Source organism: Oncorhynchus masou, chromosome 8 (assembly GCF_036934945.1).
Source record: "Oncorhynchus masou masou isolate Uvic2021 chromosome 8, UVic_Omas_1.1, whole genome shotgun sequence".
Lineage (NCBI taxonomy): Eukaryota > Metazoa > Chordata > Actinopteri > Salmoniformes > Salmonidae > Oncorhynchus > Oncorhynchus masou.
Genome location: NC_088219.1, coordinates 20,363,870 through 20,390,073, shown reverse-complemented (window position 1 = coordinate 20,390,073; position 26,204 = coordinate 20,363,870). Strand labels below are relative to the sequence as shown.

General features: G+C 45.2%; 1 protein-coding gene across 2 annotated transcripts; it reads right to left on the bottom strand.

Annotated features, from left to right (window-relative positions):
• Positions 1 to 159: 159 nt before the first annotated feature.
• Positions 160 to 26,204, bottom strand: LOC135544353 (T-cell leukemia homeobox protein 3-like). Of its 2 annotated transcripts, none has more exons than XM_064971895.1 (3): positions 25,484 to 26,204; positions 17,564 to 17,801; positions 160 to 578 (listed from the first exon to the last, which is right to left on the bottom strand). In XM_064971895.1, exons 1-3 carry the CDS (start codon positions 25,923 to 25,925, stop codon positions 467 to 469), a joined length of 792 nt encoding a protein of 263 aa, XP_064827967.1. In that variant the 5' UTR covers positions 25,926 to 26,204; the 3' UTR covers positions 160 to 466. The 2 variants fall into 2 exon arrangements, with proteins under 2 accessions (XP_064827967.1, XP_064827966.1); XM_064971894.1 differs by lacking the exon at positions 160 to 578 and adding an exon at positions 10,398 to 11,573.

The following is a 26,204-nucleotide window of genomic DNA, read 5'->3' as shown; positions in this document are numbered from 1 at the left end:
GTTACACTGTATTAATGGCTGCTCTCCCTAACAGCATCACTGTCAAGAAGAGGGTTAGTACTGTTGCACCATCACATTCAGCTCTACTGTGTGTGGCTATGAATAGTCCTACCATACAAATAGCTATCGGTGATGCTGAGATATACAGTACCAGTCAAATGTTTGCACACCTCATTCAAGGGTTTTTATTTTGACTTTTCTACATCGTAGAATAATAGTGAAGACATCAAAACTATGAAATAATAACACATGGAGTCCTGTAGTAACCAAAAAAGTGTTACCAAAATTTGTTTATCTTAGATTCTGCAAAGTAGCCACCCTTTGCCTTAGCTTTGCGCACTTGGCATTCTCTTAACTGGCTTCACCTGGAATGCTTTTCCAACAGTCTTGAAGGTGTTCCCACATATGCTGGGTACTTGTTGGCTGATTTTCCTTCACTCTGCGGTCCAACTCATCCAAAACCATCTCAATTGGCTTCAGGTCGGGTGATTGTGGAGGCCAGGCCATCTGATGCAGCACCATCACTCTCCTTGGTCAAATAGCCCTTACAAAGCCTGGAGGTGTGTTGGGTCATTGTCCTGTTGAAAAACAAATGACAGTCCCACTAAGCGCAAACTAGATGGAATGGTGTATCGCTGCAGAATGCTGTGGTAGCCATGCTGGTTAAGTGTGACTTGAATTCTAAATCAAATATTTTATTATTCACATGCACTGAATAAAACGGGTGTAGACCTTACAGTGACATGCTTACTTACGAGCCCCTAACCAACAGCGCAGTTTATAAAAATACGGATAAGAATATGAAAAATAAGTAATATAACAATATATAAAGGTGGTTACTGATACAGAGTCAAAGTGCGGGGACACAGGTTAGTTGAGGTAGTATGTACATGTAGGTAGAGGTAATTAAAGGGACTATGCATAGACAACAGAGAGTAGCAGTGGTGTGGAGGGGGGGGGGGGCAATGTAAATAGTTTGGGTAGTCATTTAACTAGATGTTCAGTCTTATGTCTTATGGCTTGGGGGTCGAAGCTGTTTAGAAGCCTCTTGGACCTAGACTTGGCGCTCTGGTACCGCTTGTCGTGTGGTAGCAGAGAGAACGGTCTATGACTAGAGTGGCTGGAGTCTTGGACAATTTTTAGGGCCTTCCTTTGACATCGCCTGTTATGGAGGTCCTGAATGGCAGGAAGCTTGGCCCCAGTGATGTACTGAGCCGTTCGCACTACCCTCTGTAGTGCCTTGTGGTCGGAGGCCGAGCAGTTGCCATACCAGGCAGTGATGGTGCAGCTTTCAAACCTTTTGAGGGTCTGAGGACCTATGCCATATCTTTTCAGTCTCCTGAGGGGGAATAGGTTTTATCGTGCCAGCTTCACAACTGTCTTGGTGTGCTTGGACCATGTTAGTTTGTTGGTGATGAGGACTTGACGCTCTCAACTTGCTCCACAGCAGCCCCGTCGATGAGAATGGGGGCGTGCTCAGTCCTCTTTTTCCAGTAGTCCACAATCATCCCCTTTGTCTTCATCACGTTGAGGGTGAGGTTGTTGTCCTGGCACCACATGGCCAGGTCTCTGACCCCGTCCCTATAGGCTGTCTCGTTGTTGTCGGTGATCAGGCCTACCAGAGATGTGTCATCGGTGTTGGAGTCGTGCCTGGCTGTGCAGTCATGAGTGATCAGGGAGTACAGGAGGGGGCTGAGCACACACCCCTGAGGGGCCTCTGTGTTGAGGATCAGCGTGGCGGATGTGTTGTTACCTACCCTCACCACCTGAGGGCGGCCCGTCAGGAAGTCCATGATCCAGTTGCAGAGGGAGGTGTTTAGTCCCAGGGTCCTTAGCGTATTGATGAGCTTTGAGGGCACTATGGTGTTGAATGCTGAGCTGTAGTCAATGAATAGCATTCTCACATAGGTGTTCCTTTTATCCAGGTGGGAAAGGACAGTGTGGAGCGCAATAGAGACTGAATCATCTGTGGATCTGTTGGACGGTATGCAAATTGAATGTGGGTCTAGGGTTTCTGGGATGATGGTGTTGATGTAAGACATGACCAGCCTTTCAATACACTTCATTGCTACAGATGTGAGTGCTACGGGTCGGTCGTCATTTAGGCAGGTTACCTTAGTGTTCTTGGGCACAGGCACTATGGTGATCTGCTTAAAACATGTTGGTATTATAGACTCGGACAGGGAAAGGTTGAAAATGTCAATGAAGACACTTGCTAGTTGGTCTGCGCATGCTCGCAATACACGTCCTGGTAACCAGTCTGTGAATGTTGACTCACTCAAGGTCTTACTCACTCATCGGCTGCGGAGAGCTTGATCACACAGTTTTCCGCTACTGCTGGTGCTCTCATGCATGTTTCAGTGTTATTTGCCTCGAAGCGAGCATAGAAGTTGTTTCGCTCGTGTCACTGGGCAGCTCTCGTCTGTGCTTCCCTTTGTAGCCTGTAATGGTTTGCAGGCCCTGCCACATCCGGCGAGCATCTGAGCCGGTTTAGTACGACTCGATCTTAGTCCAGTATTGATGCTTTGCCTGTGTTCGTCGGAAGGCATAGTGGGATTTCTTATAAACTTCCAGGTTAAAGTCCCGCTCCTTAAAAGCGGAAGTTCTAGCCTTTAGCTCAGTGTGGATTATGAATGTAATCCATGACTACTGGTGGGGTATGTACGTACGGTCACTGTGGGAACAATGTCATCGATGCACTTATTGATGAAGCCAATGACAGATGTGGTGTACTCTTCAATGTCGTTGGAGGAATCCCGGGAACATATTCCACTCTGTGCAAGCAAAACAGTCCTGTAGCTTAGCATCTGCTTCATATGACCACTTTTTATTGATCTCGTCACTGGTGCTTCCTGCTCTAATTTGAGCAAGTAAGCAGAAATCAGGAGGATGGGATTATGGTCAGATTTGCCAAATTGGAGGGCGAGGGAGAGCTTTGTATGCATCTCTGTGTGTGGAGTATAGGTGGTCCAGAGTTATTTTCCCTCTGGTTGCACATTTAACAAGTTTATAGAAATTTGGTAAAACTGATTTAAGTTTCCCTGCATTAAAGTCCCCGGCTACTAAGAATGCCACCTCTGGGTGAGTGTTTTCTTGTTTGCTTATGGCGGGATACAGCTCATTCAATGCTATCTTACTGCCAGCCTCTGACTTTGGTGGTATGTAAACAGCTACAAAGATTATAGATGGAAATTCTCTCAGTAGGAAGTGTGGTCTGCAGTTTATCATGAGAAACCCTACCTCAGGCGAGCAAAATAGCTTGAGACTTCCTTAGATATCGTGCACCAGCTGTTGTTTACAAAAATACATACAGTGAGAGAAAAAAGTATTGGATCCCCTGCTGATTTTGTATGTTTGCCCACTGACAAAGTAATTATCAGTCTATATCAAATCAAATTTATTTATATAGCCCTTCGTACATCAGCTGATATCTCAAAGTGCTGTACAGAAACCCAGCCTAAAACCCCAAACAGCAAGCAATGCAGGTGTAGATGCACGGTGGTTAGGAAAAACTCCCTAGAAAGGCCAAAACCTAGGAAGAAACCTAGAGAGGAACCAGGCTATGTGGGGTGGCCAGTCCTCTTCTGGCTGTGCCGGGTAGAGATTATAACAGAACATGGCCAAGATGTTCAAATGTTCATAAATGACCAGCATGGTCGAATAATAATAAGGCAGAACAGTTGAAACTGGAGCAGCAGCACGGCCAGGTGGACTGGGGACAGCAAGGAGTCATCATGTCAAGTAGTCCTGGGGCATGGTCCTAGGGCTCAGGTCCTCCGAGAGAGAGAAAGAAAGAGAATTAGAGAGAGCATATGTGGGGTGGCCAGTCCTCTTCCGGCTGTGCCGGGTGGAGATTATAACAGAACATGGCCAAGATGTTCAAATGTTCATAAATGACCAGCATGGTCGAATAATAATAAGGTAGAACAGTTGAAACTGGAGCAGCAGCACGGCCAGGTGGACTGGGGACAGCAAGGAGTCATCATGTCAGGTAGTCCTGGGGCATGGTCCTAGGGCTCAGGTCCTCCGAGAGAGAGAAGGAGAGAATTAGAGAACGCACACTTAGATTCACACAGGACACCGAATTGGACAGGAGAAGTACTCCAGATATAACAAACTGACCCCAGCCCCCCGACACATAAACTACTGCAGCATAAATACTGGAGGCTGAGACAGGAGGGGTCAGTCTATAATTGTAATCTCTTCTCGTTACCTGTATAAAAGACACCTGGGAGCCAGACATCTTTCTGATTGAGAGGGGGTCAAATACTTATTTCCCTCATTAAAATGCAAATCAATTTATAACATTTTTGACATGCGTTTTTCTGGATTTTTTTGTTGTTATTCTGTCTCTCACTGTTCAAATAAACCTACCATTAAAATTATAGACTTATAATTTCTTTGTCAGTGGGAAAACGTACAAAATCAGCAAGGGATCAAATACTTTTTTCCCTCACTGTAGACCGCCGCCCCTTGTCTTACCAGATGTCGCTGTTCTATCCTGCCGGTACATCATATAACCAGCCAGCTGTATATTGTCGTTCAGCCACGACTCCGTGAAGCATAAGATGTTACAATTTTTAATGTCCGGTTGGTAGTTTAATCATCCCAATAACTCGTCCATTTTATTGTCCAAAGTTTGCATGTTTGCTAACAGAATTGAGGGAAGTGGGGGTTTATTCAATCGCCTCCGAATACTCAGAAGGCAGCCCGCTCTCCGGCCTCTTTCTCCGCCTTCTCTTCATGCAGATCACTGGGGTCGGGGCCTGTACCCGAGGGAGCAGTATATCTTCAGCCTAAGGCTCGTCAGATTCGTGAAAGAAGAAAAATGATTCTGCTCGTCTGTGGTGAGTAATCGCAGTCCTGAGTTATTTTCGGTCATTAGAGACGGTAGCGGCAACATTATCTACAAAATGAGTAAAAAAATACGTTACAAACAACGCAGATAAACAAACAAAAAAACATAAATCACTGACTGTGTCACCAACAAAGCACACCCACACCATCACACCTCCACCATGCTTCACGGTGGGAACCACATGATGCAGAGATCATCCGTTCACCTACTTTGCATCTCACAAAGACACGGCGGTTGAACAGATGAGGTTGAGATGTGTCTCTTACTTGATCTCTGTGAAACATCTATTTGGGCTGCAATTTCTGAGACTGGTAACTCGAATGGACTTGTCCTCTGCAGCAGAGGTACAGTTGAAGTCGGAAGTTTACATACACTTATGTTGGAGTCATTAAAACTCGTTTTTAAATCACTCCACAAATTTCTTGTTAACAAATTATAGTTTTGGCAAGTTGGTTAGGACATCTACTTCGTGCATGACACAAGTAATTTTTCCAACAATTGTTTACAGACAGATGATTTCACTTATAATTAACTGTATCACAATTCCAGCGGGTCAGAGGTTTACATACATTCAATTGTCTGTTCCTTTAAACAGCTTGGAAAATTCCAAAAAATGATGTCATGGCTTTAGAAGCTTCTGATAGGCTAATTGACCTCATTTGTGTCAATTGGAGGTGTACCTGTGGATGTATTTCAAGGCCTACCTTCAAACTCATTGCCTCTTTGCTTGACATTGTGGAAAAATCAAAATAAATCAGCCAAGACCTCAGAAAAAATGGTAGACCTCCACAAGTCTGGTTTATCCTTGGGAACAGTTTCCAAAAGCCCGAAGGTACCATGTTCATCTGTACAAACAATAGTATGCAAGCATAAAAACCACGGGACCACACAGCCGTCATACTGCTCAGGAAGGAGACACGTTCCTCCTAGAGATGAACGTACTTTGGTGCGAAAAGTGCAAATCAATCCCAAAACAACAACAAAGGACCTTGTGAAGATGCTGGAGGAAACAGGTACAAAAGTATCTATATCCACAGTAAAACGAGTCCTATATCGACATATCCTGAAAGGCCGCTCAGCAAAACTGCTCCAAAACTGCCATAAAAAAGCCAGACTACGGTTTGAAACTGCACATGGGGACAAAGATCCTACTTTTTTTGAGAAATGTCCTCTGGTCTGATGGAACAAAAATAGAACTGTTTGGCCATAATGGCCATCGTTATGTTTGGAGGAAAAAGGGTGAGGCTTGCAAGCCGAAGAACACCATCCCAAACGTGAAGCACGGGGGTGGCAGCATCATGTTGTGGGTGTGCTTTGCTGCAGGAGGGACTTCTGCCTCATGATGCCATGAAAAATTATGTGGATAGAATGAAGCAACATCTCAAGACATCAGTCAGGAAGTTAACTTCTTGCGTATCATTGGGAAGCTACTGTCCCACCTTGCCAACATCCGGGGAAATTGCAGTGTGCAAAATTCAAGTTACAAAAATTGAAATATTAAACATTAATGAAATTACAAGTGTTATACATCAGTTAAAAGATTCACTTGTTAATCCAGCCGCTTTGTCTGATTTCAAAAAGGCTTTATGGCGAAAGCACCCCATGTGATTATCTGAGGACATCGCCCCGCACAAAAATAGCATCACATACATTTTCAACTAAGCAGAGGTATCACGAATGTCAGAAATAGCGATAAAATAAATCACTTACCTTTGAAGATTTTCATCTGGTTGCAATCACAAGGGTCCAATCTACATAACAAATGGTCCTTTTGTTCGATAAAGTCCTTCTTTATATTCCAAAAAGTCAGTTTCATTGGCGCGCTTGACTAAGTAATCCACCCAGTTCCCTCGTTCAAAATGCATACAAATGAAACCCTTAAATTACCAATTAACTTCTTCAAAACATATCAAACAATGGTCCTAATCAATCCTTAGGTACCCTAATATGTAAATAAATGATACAATTTAAGATGGAGAATACCGGAGACCATTACCGGAGATAAATAACGAAGTGCACACCCTCTCCGGAACGCGCAACAAACACTACAGCCAAAATGGGTGCCACTTAAAAAAAAAACAAATTCTAGCTCATTTTTCAATCAAAAAACGAGCCTGAAACTCTTTCTAAAGACTGTTGACATCTATTGGAAACCATAGGAACTGTAATCTGGGAGGTCTTCCTTTTATATCCCCATTTCCAGCCATTGTAATCAGTGGTGAGCTGAAAAACAAATTCTGGATGGATTGTCCTCAGGTTTTCACCTGCCATATCGGTTCTGTTATACTCACAGACATTATTGTAACAGTTTTGGAAACTGTAGAGTGTTTTCTATCCAATACGAATAGTTATAGACATATCCTAGCTTCTGGGCCTTAGTAACAGGCAGTTTACTTTGGGCACCTCATTCATCCAAACTTCTGAATACTGCCCCCAAGCCCGAAGAAGTTAAAGCTTGGTCGCAAATGGGTCTTCCAAATGGACAATGACCCCAAGCAGACTTCCACAGTTGTGGCAAATGGCTTAAGGACAACAACGTCAAGGTATTGGAGTGGCCATCACAAAGCCCTGACCTCAATCATATAGAACATTTGTGGGCAGAACTGAAAAAGTGTGCGTGTGAGCAAGGAGGCCTACAAACCTGACTCCATTACACCAGCTCTGTCAGGAGGAATGGGCCAAAATTCACCCAACTTATTGTGGGAAGCTTGTGGAAGGCTTCCTGAGACGTTGGACCCAAGTTAAACAATTTAAAGTCAATGCTACCAAATACTAATTGAGTGTATGTAAACTTCTGACCCACAGGGAATGTGATGAAAGAAATATAAGCTGAAATAAATCATTCTCTCCACTATTATTCTGACATTTCACAGTTCTGTCCCTGAACGGGCAGTTAGGCTGTTCCTAGGCTGTCATTGAAAATAAGAATTTGTTCTTAACTGACTTGCCTAGTAAAATCAATTTAAAAAATGTTTAAATGTAAACTTCTGACTTCAACTGTAACTCTGGGTCTTCCTTCCCTGTTGCGGTCCTCCTGAGAGGCTGTTTAATCATAAGGCTTGATGGTTTTTGCAAAAGCACTTGATGAAACATTCAAAGTTCTTCAAATTCTTTTCTTATTTGAGCTGTTCTTGCCATAATATGGACGTGGTCTTTTACCAATTAGGGCTATCTCCTGTATACCACCCCTACCTTATCACAACACAACTGCTTGGCTCAAACACATTAAGAAGGAAAGAAATTCCACAAATTATAAAGGTACACCTGTTAATTGAAATGCATTCCAGGTGACTACCTTTCACCTTTATTTAACTTGGCAAGTCAGTTAAGAACAAATTCTTATTTACAATGACAGCCTACCCCGGCAACGCTGAGCCAATTGTGCACCGTCCTATGGGACTCCCAATCACGGCAGGATGTGATGCTGCCTGGATTTGAACCATGTACTGTAGTGACTCCTCTTGCACTGAGATGCAGTGCCTTACACCACTGTGCTAATTGGGAGCCCAAAGAGAATAGTTGAGAGAATGTTGCTGTCAGAGTGTGCAAAGTTGTCATCAAGGCAAAGGGTGTCTACTATAAAATATATTTTGATTTGTTTTAACACTTTTTGGGTAACTACATGATTCCATATTTGTTATTTCATAGTTTTTATGTCTTCACTATTATTCTTCAATGTAGAAAATAGTAAAAAGAAAGAAAGACCCTGGATTGAATAGGTGTGCCCAAACTTTTGACTGGTACTGTATGTTATAATTTTGTTTGGATCACAACACTCAGACCTATCCATCTCCCTCAGGTCACCTGAATGTGAGTCAGCAGCACTCAGGGAGAGGGGCTTTGGTGGAGAGAGTCTTTTTATGGTCTCTGTGGATCTCCTCACCCCCTGTAAGTGCCTTAGATCTGTCGAATAGGCTAAATCTGCCCTGGTCAATGTGTTGTGTCCAAGAGAGCGTTAGTGATATGGATCTTTATGGTGCAGTTCACTTTGCATTGAAGTTGTGTGTAATGACCATGTTGTGCAGATATTACATTGTATATGTAAACAACACAGTAGCTATGGAGACCAATAGAACGACACAGGAAAATAAAGAGAGTGATTCAAAGCAAAAACAAGATAATACTTTGTCATTAGGTTTTAGTTAGTTGTTTACATATTTATCAAATACAAAGTATAATACATCAGGAGGCATCCTGTTATCATCCATCTGTTGCACTACCTCAAACATTCCCAGATGTCTCATAGGACTCAGGTTGAGTATGCCACCCTCATGCCCGTCCCAGTGAATGGGTATAGCCTGACATGAACAACAGCTTCCTCTTACTGGATTGCTTCTTGCCCCACTGGCACATGTTATTCTTCTAAAATAGCCCTTGAGCTGTGTATTCACCATTCAATTAAATATATATATGTATATATACAGTGGGGGGAACAAGTATTTGATACACTGCCGATTTTCCTACTTACAAAGCATGTAGAGGTCTGTCATTTTTTATCATAGGTACACTTCAACTGTGAGAGACGGAATCTAAAACAAAAATCCAGAAAATCACATTGTATGATTTTTAAGTAATTAATTTGCATTTTATTGCATGACATAATTATTTGATACATCAGAAAAGCAGAACTTAATATTTGGTACAGAAACCTTGGTTTGCAATTACAGAGATCATACATTTCCTGTAGTTCTTGACCAGGTTTGCACACACTGCAGCAGGGATTTTGGGCCACTCCTCCATACAGACCTTCTCCAGATCCTTCAGGTTTTGGGGCTGTCGCTGGGCAATACAGACTTTCAGCTCCCTCCAAAGATTTTCTATTGGTTTCAGGTCTGGAAACTGGCTAGGCCCCTCCAGGACCTTGAGATGCTTCTTAGCAGGGGGACCTTGCGTGCACTGCAGGATTTTAATCCATGACGGCGTAGTGTGTTACTAATGATTTTCTTTGAGACTGTGGTCCCAGCTCTCTTCAGGTCATTGACCAGGTCCTGCCGTGTAGTTCTGGGCTGGTCCCTCACCTTCCTCGTGATCATTGATGCCCCACGAGGTGAGATCTTGCATGGAGCCACAGACCGAGGGTGATTGACCGTCATCTTGAACTTCTTCCATTTTCTAATAATTGCACCAACAGTTGTTGCCTTCGCACCAAGCTGCTTGCCTATTGTCCTGTAGCCCATACCAGCCTTGTGCAGGTCTACAATTTTATCCCTGATGTCCTTACACAGCTCTCTGGTCTTGGCCATTGTGGAGAGGTTGGAGTCTGTTTGATTGAGTGTGTGGACAGGTGTCTTTTATACAGGTAATGAGTTCAAACAGGTGCAGTTAATACAGGTAATGAGTGGAGAACAGGAGGGCTTCTTAAAGAAAAACTAACAGGTCTGTGAGAGCCGGAATTCTTACTGGTTGGTAGGTGATCAAATACTTATGTCATGCAATAAAATGCAAATTAATGACTTAAAAATCATACAATGTGATTTTCTGGATTTTTGTTTTAGATTCCGTCTCTAACAGTTGAAGTGTACCTATGATAAAAACTACAGACCTCTACATGCATTGTAAGTAGGAAAACCTGCAAAATCGGCAGTGTATCAAATACTTGTTCTCCCCACTGTATATGTATTGCTAGTGTTCTGGGTCTATCCTGTATAAGAAGATTATCTAGGTTATCTAGTTTTGGATGCCCAGACAAAACTAAACACTACCCCAATAGAACAGTAAGCAGTCAATCCTACAAAATCTCACTTGTAGATATCTGGTTTTATAGTTTCCCTTCTTATTTAAATGTAACCACTGCATGACCCCTAATTGAGTTTTAGAGTGATAATAAATTGGAATTGAAGCCTGTACGTGTACCTACGTTCAGTGGCTTTCTAGGATCAGTGTTGTCTATGTCCGCCAATACAAAAATCCTTCTTACTAGCAGGCCAGAGAGGAAACAATTAGATTTATTTCAAGATGGAAAAGGAGGATGATTAGATTGACTCCATGCAACAACAAATGTTTATATCTTCTGAAAATATTAGTGTATTCTCACTCTCTCCATTTCCCATCAATTTTCTCAGCAGACTGGTCAGCTTTTAGATGCAAGGGCACAGAGCTGGTAGTGTAATTAGTGGTGAATGAACAGATGGGACGTGGGAGGAAGAAATGTTCCAATCTGTGCTGCGTCAGTCAGTCAATATGTCCATTTGGAATTATGGGGCTGGCTCAGTGATGTGTGTCGCATACATCGCCACAGGTCATAAGCTACCACCCCATGACTTATCGGACACAAGGGCCCATGCAGCGTACGTTCTGTATGGCCAGATCATATCAGGGTAGGAAACTACAGAGTTTTTGTTTCATCTTCAGACTCACTTTGGCTATGTTATGGAAGGGCAATAATAAATCACCCAATTCACTCACTGGTCAGTCACATTGGTGCAGTTTCTTAGATATCAGTCAGTAAGCTTTTGGGCAAGTCAGAGTGTGTAATGTCCAGAGGGCCCTACCCTGTCCCTGTCACACTAGAGCGGTGACACGGCCCATCTTTGCTGCTTCCTCAGAAGCCCACGGCTGCAGGTTCTGCAGTGCGAACAGGGAGGAGTTGTGGATGCAGAGTGGATCGGATGGAACTGAGTCGCTCAGGGACTTCTGAAAGGCATCATGCTGCAGCTGGATAATCAGCCGATTGGCCTGCTGACGCTCCGCTTCCCTCTCCTCGGCCGTCTGTCGCCTGGCAACGAAGACAGGGCGGGTAGGTAGAGGATAGGGACAGACGCAGACAGGACACTTATTAAGATTCACTATTAGAGGGCTTGGCTATACAGAGAGAAAATGTGAGGCTCCCAGAGACATCAGAATAGGGACACTGATGACAACCACCTGTCAGCAGCTATCACATGGTTGGTACAGTACAGCAGGAGAGACACCACACTGGCATGAGCCATAATGACACATGGGAGAAACCAGAGAGGACACTAACCAATGTTGCCAAACAAAACCAGATTGCACATGATTGCACTCAAGATGGAGCCACTCTTGCAGACAATCTTGCAGATAATATTTGTTACAGAACTTTTCAGTGAATATGTTATACTTTGTAGAAAGCACTATCAAAAATGTAACATATTGGTGTTATCCTTATTTTTAGGTAAATTTGCAAACATCAAATTGGTAGGGCTAATTTATAATTTGTTGTTTGACCTTTGACACGTTCCAACAGCAACCTGGTGTCAGTAAAGTAGCTGGACTAGGCTACAGTATCATCGCATTAATAATCACTTGTTTCCGAAAATATAAGAATGGTTGGTGTATTTCAGTACAATAAATCTAGCGGCAAATTGTTTCATAATACGCCTACAACGTAAATGCTAGGTTAGGATATGTTAAACTACGTTTCATAATGATATTACCATAAAATAGGCTAGTTACACTTGTTGGCTACATAACCTATGGTTTGCTTTGTCGAATAGAAATAATAATGCAGATACAGTGGCAAGAAAAAGTATGTGAACCCTTTGGAAATACCTGGATTTCTGCATAAATTGGTCATAACATTTGTCTGATCTTCATCTAGGTCACACCAATAGACAAACACAGTCTTCTTAAACTAATAGCACACCGGCAAGTATACATTTTCATGTCTATATTGAACACACAGTGTAAACATTCACAGTGCAGGGTGGGAAAAGTATATGAACCCTTGAATTGAATAACTGGTTGACCTTACTTCGGCAGCAAAAACCTCAACCAAACGTTTTCTATAGTTGCGGATCAGACCTGCACAACGGTCAGGAGGAATTTTGGACCATTCCACTTAACAAAACTGTTTCAGTTCAGCAATATTCTTGGGATGTCTGGTGTGAACTGCTTTCTTGAGGTCATGCCACAGCATTTCAATCGGGTTGAGGTCAGGACTCTGACTAGGCCACTCCAGAAGGCGTATTTTGTATGTCCTCCCATGAACACCATTCTTGTTCTACGCATCATAGACTCGTCAACAGAGATGTTAGCATGTTACCAGAGATTTCTGTAAGACTTTAGCTGACACTCTAGGATTCTTCTTAACTTCACTAGGGTAGGGGGCACTATTTTCACTTCCGGATGAAAAGCGTGCCCAAAGTAAACTGCCTGCTACTCAGGCCCAGAAGTTAGGATGTGCATCTAATTGGTAGATTTGGAGTTTCCAAAAATGTTAAAATAATGTCTGTGAGTATAACAGAACTGATATGGCAGGCAAAAAAAGTCCATCCAGGAAGTGGGATTTATTTTTATTTTTGTAGTTTTCTATTGAATGCCATTACAGTATCCATTGACTTAGAACTCAAATTGCACTTCCTATAGCTTCCACTAGATGTCAACAGTCTACAGAAATTGTTTCAGGCTTGTATTCTGAAAAATGAGGGAGTAAGAGGACTCTGAATGAGTGGACACTGCAGTGGCCCAGAGCTTTTTCATGCGCGGGACCGAGAGCGAGCCTTTCTTGTTTACCTTTTATATTGACTACGTTATTGTCCGATTGATTATAAACATCATTTGACATGTTTCTACGAACTTTACGGATACTATTTGGATTTTTGCCTGCCTGTTGTGACTGCGTTTGAGCCTGTGGATTACTGAACAAAACACGCGAACAAAACTGAGGTTTTTGGATATAAACATGTACTTTATTGAACAAAACTAACATTTATTGAGTAAATGGGAATCTCCTGAGTGCAACCATATGAATATCATCAAAGGTAAGTGATACATTTTATCACTATTTCTGACTTGTGTAACTCCTCTACTTGGCTGGTTACTGTTTGTAATGATTTGTCTGCTGGGCGTTGTTCTCAGATAATCGCATGGTATGCTTTCGCCGTAAAGCCTTTTTGAAATCTGACACAGTGGTTGTATTAACAAGAAGTTCATCATAAACTGATGTATAACACTTGTATGCTTCATGAATTTTTATAATGAGTATTTCTGTTTTTGTATTTGGCGCTCTGCAATTTCACTGGATGTTGGCCAGGTGGGACGCTACCATCCCACGTCCCCTAGTGAGGAACCTCATTGAGCATTCTGCGCTGTGCTCTTGCAGTCATCTTTGCAGAATGGCCACTTCTAGGGAGAGTAGCAACAGTGCTGAACTTTCTCCATTTATTGACAATTTGTCTCACTATGGACTGATGAACATCAATGCTTTTAGAGATATTCTTGCAACCCTTTCCAGCTTTATGCAAGTCTACAATTCTTAATCTTAGGTCTTCTGAGATCTCTTTTGTTTGAGGCATGGTTCACATCAGGCAATGCTTTTTCTGAATAGCAAACTCAAATGTTGTGAGTGTTTTTTATAGAGCAAGGCAGCCCTAACCAACATCTCCAATCTGGTCTCATTGATTGAACTCCTGGTTAGCTGACTCCTGACTCCAATTAGCTTTTGGAGAAGTCATTAGCCTAGGGGTTCACATACTTTCCCCAACCTACACTGTGAATGTTTAAATTATGTATTCAATATAGACAAGAAAAATACAATAATGTGTGTGTTATTAGTTTAAGCACACTATGTTTGTCTATTGTTGTGACTTAGACGGAGATCAGATCAAATCCAGGCAAATCCAGGCAATTCCAAAGAGTTCACATACATTTTCTTGCCACATAACATACATAGAGGAGTCCTAGCCCAACATAAGATAGACTATAGGCAAAACGTGTTTTGGCATGAGTCAATTGGTTGGCCAACTGCAGTACATCTTACTTACTCAACAAATCAAACAGATGAAACTAGAGCCATAACAATAGTTGACGAAACTCATAAACCTAGCCCTAACAAACTAACTCTCTTAACATTGTTTATTGTATTCTGGTTTATTGCATTTGTTCCAAAAAATGCTCTTTCCCCAATATAACATCACATTTTATTGTGTTGCCTACATTTCATGTTATTGTGTAGCCTGCCCTGCAGTATATTTGTGCAAGTGATCCAGTTCATATTCGATAAGCTATTAAATGTGAATGTTTTATCGCCAACACTGTCAAGAGATATTTTCCATATACCACAAAGCCTTTGATCCAAATACTTAGTCCAATATGAATGACACTCTATAGAGCTGAATGAAAGGTGTTTGGAAAAGTACAATCCATGGACTGTCCCCAGACTTCTGTTCTGACTGTAGACGGTTATGGAAGGTAAAGACAGGTTGGGTTAGTGAGGCTGAGCTGTAAGTGACAAAAAGGGTGTGAATATTCCGTTTAGGTTGAGTGCACATGAATTATTGGGTCTCCATTTGACACGTTCTAACCCCAGTTCCTTTGTTTTGTCTTTGTTTTTATGGTCAGGGCGTGAGTTGGGGTGGGCAGTCTATGTTTGTTTTTCTATGTTTGGTTTCTGTGTTCGGCCTAGTATCGTTCTCAATCAGAGGCAGGTGTCGTTAGTTGTCTCTGATTGAGAATCATACTTAGGTAGCCTTTTTTCCACCTGTGTTTTGTGGGTGTTTGTTTTCCGTGTGTGTGTTTGTTGCCACACGGTACTGTTTCGGTTTTGTTCGTTTCACGTTTATTGTTTTGTAGTATTCAGTTTATGTCTTTAAATAAACGTTATGGACACTTACCACGCTGCGCATTGGTCCTCCGATCAGAAGAGGAGGAGCAATGCCGTTACAGAAACACCCACCACAAAAGGACCAAGCAGCGTGGTAACGGGCAGCAGCTCTGGACATGGGAGCTCGATCTGGACTATGTCACTACTTGGGAGGAGATAGACAGGTGGTTGGTCGACCCAGGGGGAGTGCCGGAGCCAGCTTGGGATTCTCTGGAGCAGTGTGAGGATGGATACCGGCGAATGGAGTCAACACGGCGGCGCGGAAGGAAGCCCGAGAGGCAGCCCCAAAAATGTATTGGGGGGGCACACGGGGAGTGTGGCGAAGTCAGGTAGGAGACCTGCGCCAACTTCCCGTGCTTACCAGAGAGCGAGAGAGGGACCGGGCAGGCACCGTGTTATGCGGTGGAGCGCACGGTGTCTCCAGTGCGTGTGCATAGCCCGGTGCGGTACATTCCAGCTCCTCGTATCGGCCGGGCTAGAGTGGACATCAAACCAGGTGCCATGAAGCCGGCTCTACGCAGCTGGTCTCCAGTGCGTCTCCTCGGGTCGGTGTACATGGCACTAGCCTTACGCATGGTGTCCCCGGTTCGCCAGCACAGCCCAGTGCGGGCTATTCCACCTCGCCGCACTGGCCTGGCTACGGGGAGCATTCAACCAGGTAAGGTTGGGCAGGCTCGGTGCTCAAGAGCTCCAGTGTGCCTTCACGGTCCGGTCTGTCCGGTGCCACCTCCACGCACCAGCCCTCCGGTGGCAGCCCCCCGCACCAGGCTGTCTCTCCGTATTGTCCCTACAGGTGCTCCCGCCTGTCCAGTGCTGTCAGAGCCTTCCTCCTCTCCTGAGCTGCCGGAGTCTCCCGTCTGTCCGGCGCTGCCGGAGTCACCCGTCTGTCCGGCGCTGCCGGAGTCTCCCGTCTGTCCGGCGCTGCCGGAGTCTCCCGTCTGTCCGGCGCTGCCGGAGTCTCCCGTCTGTCCGGCGCTGCCGGAGTCTCCCGTCTGTCCGGCGCTGCCGGAGTCGTCCTTCACTCCGGCGCTGCCGGAGTCTCCCGCCTATCCGGCGCTGCCGAAATCTCCCGTCCATTCGAGACCCATGGCTAGAGTCCCCAGCCGGAGGTCGGCGGCGAGGGTCGCCGCTCGTAAGAGGCCACGGGGGCGGTTGAGGAGGCGGACAAAAACTGTGGTGAAGTGGGGTCCACGTCCCGCGCCAGAGCCACCACCGCGGACAGACGCCCACCCAGACCCTTCCCTATAGGTTCAGGTTTTACGGCCGGAGTCGACACCTTTGGAGGGGGGGGGGTACTGTCATGTTCTGACCTTAGTTCCTTTGTTTTGTCTTTGTTGATATGGTCAGGGCGTGAGTTGGGGTGGGCAGTCTGTTTGTTTTTCTATATTTGGTTTCTGTGTTTGGCCTAGTATGGTTCTCAATCAGAGGCAGGTGTCGTTAGTTGTCTCTGATTGGGGCGGCAGGGTAGCCTAGTGGTTAGAGTGTTGGACTAGTAACCGAAAGGTTGCAAGTTCAAATTCCAAGCTGACAAAGTACAACTCTGTCGTTCTGCCCCTGAACAAGCAGTTAACCCACTGTTCCTAGGCCGTCATTGAAAATAAGATTTTGTTCTTAACTGACTTGCGAAATAAAGGTTAAAAAGAAAATACTTAGGTAGCCTTTTTTTCACCTGTGTTTCGTGGGTGTTTGTTTTCCGTGTGTGTGTTTTTTGCCACACGGTACTGCTTCAGTTTCGTTCGTTTCACGTTTATTGTTTTGTAGTGTTCAGTTTATGTCTTACGTTAAATAAACGTTATGGACACTTACCAACCTGCGCATTTGTCCTCCGATCCTTCTCGCTACTCCTCCTCAGAGGAAGAGGAATGCTGTTACACCATTAGCATTGATAAACCGTTATCTAGGGCCTTAGCACACCTCTATAACGGGTATTAGAAATCTAAGTTACTGGTGATATTGCAGTTTTATTCAAACTATAATTCTCAAAATTGGAAACTGACATTAGAAAGTGGTACCTGATGTTGTGTTAGCCACTGACAGAGAGTAAACCCAGACTAGATCGTCCTCTTTCTCCAGAGAAACCACTCAGAAAACAACTCATCCTCATCTCTCTTCCTCCCCTCTCCTTTTCCAGCTCAGTGTCTCACCTCCACTTGGTCCTGCGGTTCTGGAACCAGGTCTTGACCTGTGCGTCGGTCATCTTGAGGGTCTTGGCGAGAGCAGCCCGCTCAGCGCTGGCTAGGTACTTCTGTCTGTGGAAGCGTTTCTCCAGCTCACAGATCTGCACCCGGGAGAAGGATGTCCGCGGCTTCTTCCTCTTCGGAGGGGTGCGGTTCTGGTAGGGGTGACCGATTCGCCGGGCCACTGTGAATGGTGTCAGTGCAGCTATGTGTGTGTAGGTGTGTGGGGAAGGGACATTGGACAAACAAAGAGAGCAGGTCATGCACAGGTTAACAGGATCTTGTGTTGTGTTCAGTTTGTGAAAGGACATTACATTCCGCATTGCAATATCTACATGTGATCTAAAATCTAAATAAATTCACAGCTCATTGGTTTGACCTACTAATATACCCCCCTCCTCTCTGTCATAGAGATGGAATGTTTGTGTTATGAACTTGAGTGAAGACCCAAAAGCGGTTTTAACAGAAAACAGAGTTCTTTAATGAAAATACAGGAATGGCATAAATCCTCTTCCAACGATGTCAGCGGAACAAAAGAACGTTAGTATAGTGCAGGATGCTCCAGCCAGGCAGACTCCGACAGGACAGGACAAGGTGGAAGCAAACGAGACGACAGCTTGCTTCTGGCATCAAAAAACACAAATAAGAATCAGACACTGAAAGTAGCAGGAACAGAGAAAGAAATAGAGACCTAATCAGAGAGGGAAGAGAGAACAGGTGGGGAAAGAGAGAATGAGCTAGTTAGGGGAAATGTAGAACAGCTGAGGAATGAGAGACAGAGAAGGTAACCTAAAAAGACCAGCAGAGAGAGAGAATGAAGAGAAAGGACAGGAACAGACATAACAAGACATGACAGTACCCCCCACTCACCGAGCGCCTCCTGGCGCACTCGAGGAGGAAACCTGGCGGCAACGGAGGAAATCATCGATCAGCGAACGGTCCAGCACGTCCCGAGAGGGAACCCAACTCCTCTCCTCAGGACCGTACCCCTCCCAATCCACTAGGTACTGATGACCACGGCCCCGAGGGCGCATGTCCAAAATCTTACGAACCCTGTAGATGGGTGCGCCCTCGACAAGGATGGGGGGAGGGACGAGCGGGGGCGCGAAGAACGGGCTTAACACAGGAGACATGGAAGACCGGGTGAACGCGACGAAGATAGCGCGGGAGAAGAAGTCGCACTGCGACAGGATTAATGACCTGGGAAATACGGAACGGACCAATGAACCGCGGGGCCAACTTGCGAGAAGCTGTCTTAAGGGGAAGGTTCTGAGTGGAGAGCCATACTCTCTGACCGCAACAATATCTAGGACTCTTGGTCCTACGCTTATTAGCGGCCCTCACAGTCTGCGCCCTATTACGGCAAAGTGCCGACCTGACCCCCTTCCAGGTGCGCTCGCAACGCTGGACAAAAGCCTGAGCGGAGGGGACGCAGGACTCGGCGAGCTGAGATGAGAACAGCGGAGGCTGGTACCCGAGGCTACACTGAAAAGGGGATAGACCGGTAGCAGACGAGGGAAGCGAGTTGTGGGCGTACTCTGCCCAGGGAGCTGTTCTGACCAAGACGCAGGGTTACGAAAAGAAAGACTGCGTAAAATGCGACCAACAGTCTGATTGGCCCGTTCGGCTTGACCGTTAGACTGGGGATGAAAGCCGGACGAGAGACTGACGGAAGCCCCAATCAAACGGCAAAACTCCCTCCAAAATTGAGACGTGAACTGCGGGCCTCTGTCGGAAACGACGTCAGACGGAAGGCCATGAATTCGGAAAACATTCTCGATAATGATCTGAGCCGTCTCCTTAGCAGAAGGGAGCTTATCGAGAGGAATGAAATGAGCCGCCTTAGAGAATCTATCGACAACCGTAAGAATAACTGTCTTCCCCGCTGATGAAGGCAGTCCGGTGATAAAATCTAAAGCGATGTGAGACCACGGTCGAGAGGGAATGGGAAGCGGTCTGAGACGGCCGGCAGGAGGAGAGTTCCCAGATTTAGTCTGCGCGCAGACCGAACAAGCGGCGACAAATCGACGCGCGTCACGTTCCCGAGTGGGCCACCAGAAACGCTGGCGAATGGAAGCGAGCGTACCCCGAACGCCGGGGTGGCCGGCTAACTTGGCAGAGTGGGCCCACTGAAGAACGGCCGGACGAGTAGGAACGGGAACGAACAGAAGGTTCCTAGGGCAAGCTCGCGGCGACGGAGTGTGAGCGAGTGCTTGCTTTACCTGCCTCTCAATTCCCCAGACAGTCAATCCGACAACACGCCCCTCAGGGAGAATCCCATCGGGGTCGGTGGAGACCTCAGAAGAACTGAAGAGACGAGATAAAGCATCAGGTTTGGTGTTTTTGAGCCCGGACGATAAGAAATAACAAACTCGAAACGAGCGAAAAACAGAGCCCAACGAGCCTGACGCGCATTAAGTCGTTTGGCTGAACGGATGTACTCAAGGTTCCTATGGTCAGTCCAAACGACAAAAGGAACGGTCGCCCCCTCCAACCACTGTCGCCATTCGCCTAGGGCTAAGCGGATGGCGAGCAGTTCGCGATTACCAACATCATAGTTACGTTCTGACGGCGATAAGCGATGAGAAAAAACGCGCAAGGATGGACCTTGCCGTCAGAGAGAGAGCGCTGAGAAAGAATGGCTCCCACGCCCACCTCTGACGCGTCAACCTCAACAACAAACTGTCTAGAGATGTCAGGTGTAACAAGAATAGGTGCGGATGTAAAACGATTCTTAAGAAGATCAAAAGCTCCCTGGGCGGAAACGGACCACTTAAAGCACGTCTTAACAGAAGTAAGGGCTGTGAGAGGAGCTGCCACCTGACCGAAATTACGGATGAAACGACGGTAGAAATTAGCGAAGCCCAGAAAGCGCTGCAGCTCGACGCGTGACTTAGGAACGGGCCAATCAATGACAGCCTGGACCTTAGCGGGATCCATCTTAATGCCCTCAGCGGAAATAACGGAACCGAGAAAAGGGACAGAGGCGGCATGAAAAGTGCACTTCTCAGCCTTCACATAAAGACAGTTCTCCAAAAGGCGCTGGAGGACGCGTCGCACGTGCTGAACATGAATCGAGAGAGACGGTGAAAAAATCAGGATATCATCCATGTAAACGAAAACAAAAATGTTCAGCATGTCTCTCAGGACGTCGTTAACTAGTGCCTGAAAGACAGCTGGAGCGTTAACGAGGCCGAAAGGAAGAACCCGGTATTCAAAGTGCCCTAACGGAGTGTTAAACGCCGTCTTCCACTCGTCCCCCTCCCTGATGCGCACGAGATGGTAGGCGTTACGAAGGTCCAATTTGGTGAAAAACCTGGCTCCCTGCAGGATCTCGAAGGCTGAAGACATAAGAGGAAGCGGATAACGATTCTTAACTGTTATGTCATTCAGCCCTCGATAATCCACGCATGGGCGCAGGGACCCGTCCTTCTTCTGAACAAAAAGAACCCCGCGCCGGCGGGGGAGGAGGAGGAGACTATGGTACCGGCGTCGAGCGAAACCGACAAATAATCCTTGAGAGCCTTACGTTCGGGAGCCGACAGAGAGTATAATCTACCCCGGGGGAGTAGTTCCCGGAAGGAGATCAATACTACAGTCATACGACCGGTGTGGAGGGAGAGAAGTGGCCTTGGAACGACTGAACACCGTGCGCAGATCGTGATACTCCTCCGGCACCCCTGTCAAATCGCCAGGCTCCTCCTGTGAAGAAGAGACAGAGGAAACAGGAGGGATAGCAGACATTAAACAGGTTACATGACAAGAAACATTCCAGGATAGGATAGTATTACTAGACCAATTAATAGAAGGGTTATGGCGCACTAGCCAGGGATGACCCAAAACAACAGGTGTAAAAGGTGAACGAAAAATTAAAAAAGAAATGGTTTCGCTATGATTACCAGAGACAGTGAGGGTTAAAGGCAGCGTCTCACGCTGAATCTTGGGGAGAGAACTACCATCTAAAGCGAACAAGGCCCTGGGCTCCCTAACTGTCTGAGAGGAATGTCATGTTCCCGAGCCCAGGTCTCGTCCATAAAACAGCCCTCCGCCCCAGAGTCTAGCAAGGCACTGCAGGAAGCAGATGAACCGGGCCAGCGGAGATGGACCGGAAAGGTAGTGCGTGATCCAGAAGGAGAGGCCTGAGTAGTTGCGCTCACCAGTAGCCCTCCTCTTACTGATGAGCTCTGGCTTTTACTGGACATGAGGTGACAAAATGACCAGCGGAGCCGCAGTAGAGACAGAGGCGATTGGTGATTCTCCGTTCCCTCTCCTTGGCCGAGATGCGAATACCCCCAGCTGCATAGGCTCAGCATCCGAGCCGGCGGGGAGGGTGGCAGTGATGCGGCAGGTGGCGGCAGTGATGTGGAGAGGGGAGCAACGGAGAACGTGAGCTCCTTTCCACGAGCTCGGCGACGAAGATCAAACCGTCGCTCTATGCGAATAGCGAGAGCTATTAAGGAGTCCAGACTGGAAGGAACCTCCCGGGAGAGGATCTCATCCTTAACCTCGACGTGGAGACCCTCCAGAAAACGAGCGAGCAAAGCCGGCTCGTTCCAGTCACTAGAGGCAGCGAGAGTGCGAAACTCAATAGAATAATCCGTTATGGATCTATTCCCCTGACATAGGGAAGACAGGGCCCTGGAAGCCTCCTCGCCAAAAACAGAACGGTCAAAAACCCGTATCATCTCCTCCTTAAAGTCCTGATACTGGTTAATACACTCAGCCCTCGCCTCCCAGACTGCCGTGCCCCACTCACGCGCCCGTCCGGTAAGGAGAGAAATGACGTAGGCGATGCGGGCTGCGCTCCTGGAGTAAGTGTTGGGCTGGAGAGAGAACACCACATCACACTGAGTGAGGAATGAGCGGCACTCAGTGGGCTCCCCAGAGTAACACGGCGGGTTGTTGATCCTGGGCTCCGGCGACTCGGAAACCCTGGAAGTGGGCGGTGGATCGAGGTGGAGTTGGTGAACCCGTCTTGTGAGGTCGGAGACTTGGACGGCCAGGGTCTCAACGGCATGTTGAGCAGCAGACAATTCCTCCTCGTGTCTGCCTAGCATCGCTCCCTGGATCTCGACGGCGGAGTGAAAAGGGTCCGGAGCCGCTGGGTCCATTCTTGGTCTGATTCTTCTGTTATGAACTTGAGTGAAGACCCAAAAGCGGTTTTAACAGAAAACAGAGTTCTTTAATGAAAATACAGGAATGGCATAAATCCTCTTCCAACGATGTCAGCGGAACAAAAGAACGTTAGTATAGTGCAGGATGCTCCAGCCAGGCAGACTCCGACAGGACAGGACAAGGTGGAAGCAAACGAGACGACAGCTTGCTTCTGGCATCAAAAAACACAAATAAGAATCAGACACTGAAAGTAGCAGGAACAGAGAAAGAAATAGAGACCTAATCAGAGAGGGAAGAGAGAACAGGTGGGGAAAGAGAGAATGAGCTAGTTAGGGGAAATGTAGAACAGCTGAGGAATGAGAGACAGAGAAGGTAACCTAAAAAGACCAGCAGAGAGAGAGAATGAAGAGAAAGGACAGGAACAGACATAACAAGACATGACAGTTTGAGTGTTTTATTGGGTCTTTAGAGGCCTATTTTTCCCCATTGGATAATGCTATTCTAATTCTAATCCTAACAAAATCCATGTTCAACATATTTTTAAGTATTATCTATTTTTTTTCAAACAAAATGATAAATTCTGTCTAAGTCCATGGTAAGTTAAATACAAGTCAAAATCCAGATATTTATTCTTATACAATGGGTATTTATAGTAGCAAACAGATTGCTGTAGCAGTGGCGTAATATTCTGAATATTTATAGGCCTATACATTGACAGTTAATTATGCTGAGGATGTCGATGAAAAGAGGTGAATGTTTTCACAATTCATTTCTGGTGTGGAGAGCTTCTTGCTTTTGTCACAAAATGCGGACAAAGAATCATATATAACCACCCCCTGCAATATTAATGACACTTTACATCGTCATAGTTCCCCCCCAGAAGTCGACAAAGGTGCTGAAAAATATTACAGGCCACCACCCACTGGAACACAGAATGGGAAACATTTACGTTTCAGATGAAGAGGTTCTCCTCTTCTTATTTTTTGGTGTCCCGATTATGTTATTACAAGTAGACAATAAAATAACGGATAAGGCAAACAGTAGGCTACCATATTGGCCAATTATGTGTTTAGAATTCATTTCTGTTGAAAATAATAAGTAGTTGTAACTTAATACGAATCATCTACTCTAGATGTTCCATGTAAACAATTTAGTTAAAAAATATAAACAGAAATCCAAAAAGTAAATGGATGAATTCATTAATAAATGCACATTGTGTTAGTCTACCCCATTATATAATAATAATACACTTATAATTGTAATATTTCCTATTTAGCAAAACACGCACACTAATAACGGGGACTATGAAGAAACACACACACACACAGACAGTCGCATACACACGCACTCTACACACACCTACACACAGATTTTGTATTGTAGATATTTGATAGTAGAGCAGTGGCCTGAGGGAACACGCTTAATGTGTTATTAAAAGTGTTATGAAATGTAATGTCATGTAATATTTTAAATTGTATATAACTGCCTTAATGTTGCTGCACCCCAGGAAGAGTAGCTGCTGGAGCTAATGGTGATCCTTAATGAATAAAAATACACGCACGCACACACAGACACAGACGCACACACAAAACTGTTCCTTCAGTAATTAGGTTTCGTTGCGGGAGACAAGTGGTGTAGCTAATAACCAATATAAAGATGTTTGAAACACTTGTGCAATGTATCGTAGCAATTTCAGTAAAAGCGCGTCCCTCCTATCGATTTAATCAATCGAAATAGAAGCGAATAATTATTGTTCAATGCAAGTCTACAATGTGTGTTTATTTCTTAGAATTACACTGGTTGCAATTTGATATTTGTGATCAGTTGATATTTGCTTGTTGCATTTTGTGGTAAACCTGTAAGAAAGTTGTGTCTTACGGTACATTAATTGGCATAGTTTAATGGTGCAAATTGCAAGTATTGTAACTTGTGCCAAATGTACCGAGAACAGCCCTAATTCGGCGAGTATTTCTACAGGCCTACTCCACATTTAAAAGTATATTTATTGTTTTATGTCAAATTAAATCAAATTGTTTTCGTCATATGGCCCGAATACAACAGGTGTAGTAGACCTTACAGTGAAATGCTTACCTACAAGCCCTTAACCAACAATGCAGTTTTAAGAAAAATAATGGTCAATTAAAAAATAGATAAGTAAAAAATAAACGTAACAAATACTTACAGAGCAGCAGTAAAATAACAATAGTGAGGCTACATACAGGGGGTACCGGTACAGAGTCAATGTGCCGGTTAGTCGAGGTAATTGAGGTAATATATACATGTAGGTGGAGGCTTTATCCTTTGAGTTAAACCTTACTTTGAAATATTACATAATATGATGAATAATTAAATGTTTAATCATTTCTATCTGTTTTTCATCAAATATTTGTTTTTATGATGCTATTGTTGATTTTATTTCTGTGAACATGAAGCCCAGGCCTACATATTTTCAAAATAGAGGTTTCAGAATTAGACTAAAATGCCAGTTCATCTGGTGAACTGTTTAGACGAGTCCAGTATACTTTATTTATGGCCCAGTTCCATTCCGTTTCAACTCCATGGGTGAAATGAAAATTCATCTTTGAAAAAGAATAGGCTAGCATACGAAAACCCTGAATTTACCGATTTAAAATGGAAATGACCACATCCTGGTCAATGGGCCGACCTACTGACCTATATCCCAACTAGCCAATGTGCTTTTATGGCCGTTTGCCCAGACATTAAGCCTAGCTACTCCTGGATTAAGATACACTTTGAATGGAGATAGTTTACCTGCGAATCTTTCCTTTGCGAATCGTTGGCTGCTCTCCATCCAGGGGAAGCTGATGCTCCCTAGCCCTGGTACCGCGCTGGCTATAGAAGGAGGCACTGCGGCGGCCAGCGGCCTGTGCGCCGGGACGCGTATCACCCCTCCTGGGGTGAAAGTCAAGTTCACTCCGTATGCACTTAATTCCTCGTATGATGATGCAAGGCCATGAAAAGAACCGGAAAGCGAAGTGAAGGGCGCTGCACTGGCTCCAGTTGGACTATCGAGGTGGTAACCTCCTCCACTTGTGGAGTTGCCAGTATCCGAACCACTCCGGGTTGTATTCTGTGATTCTTCCTGGTCGGTACCACTAAGAATCTGGTCAATGCCGAAACTAATAGGTTCATGCTGGGCAGGTTGTGGGGGCTGACTTACGCCACTGGGGCTTGTGCTTGGCGCCCGTTCCATTCTCGCTCCCAGAACCTTTCCAGCCCCTTTATGCAGTCCTCGGTCAGAGCCGATGATGCAAAGGGAACGACGTGTACAAGTAAAAACAGCTTATGTTGGGTTAAGCATCTAACTCTTTCCCCTTTAAAGCTCGTTTTGGATTATGTTTTCTATGGCCTTCTATGGCAGCGAGTTTTCCACCATCCTTCGTGGTTCTGAAGGATCCGTCCATCTGAAATTTGAAGAAGTTTTAAACGTCGATTTTGCTGTGCAGGGCAATCGCTGCTTGGGACAATTGTC

Coding starts and splice junctions, on each gene's coding strand:
- LOC135544353 (XM_064971894.1), bottom strand. CDS start 25,925: ATGGAACGGGCGCCAAGCACAAGCCCCAGTGGCGTAAGTCAGCCCCCA. Junction 17,802..25,483: donor CGCAAAGGAAAGATTCGCAG/GTAAACTATCTC, acceptor ACACACACATAG/CTGCACTGACACCATTCACA. Junction 11,574..17,563: donor AACCGCAGGACCAAGTGGAG/GTGAGACACTGA, acceptor CTTCGTTGCCAG/GCGACAGACGGCCGAGGAGA.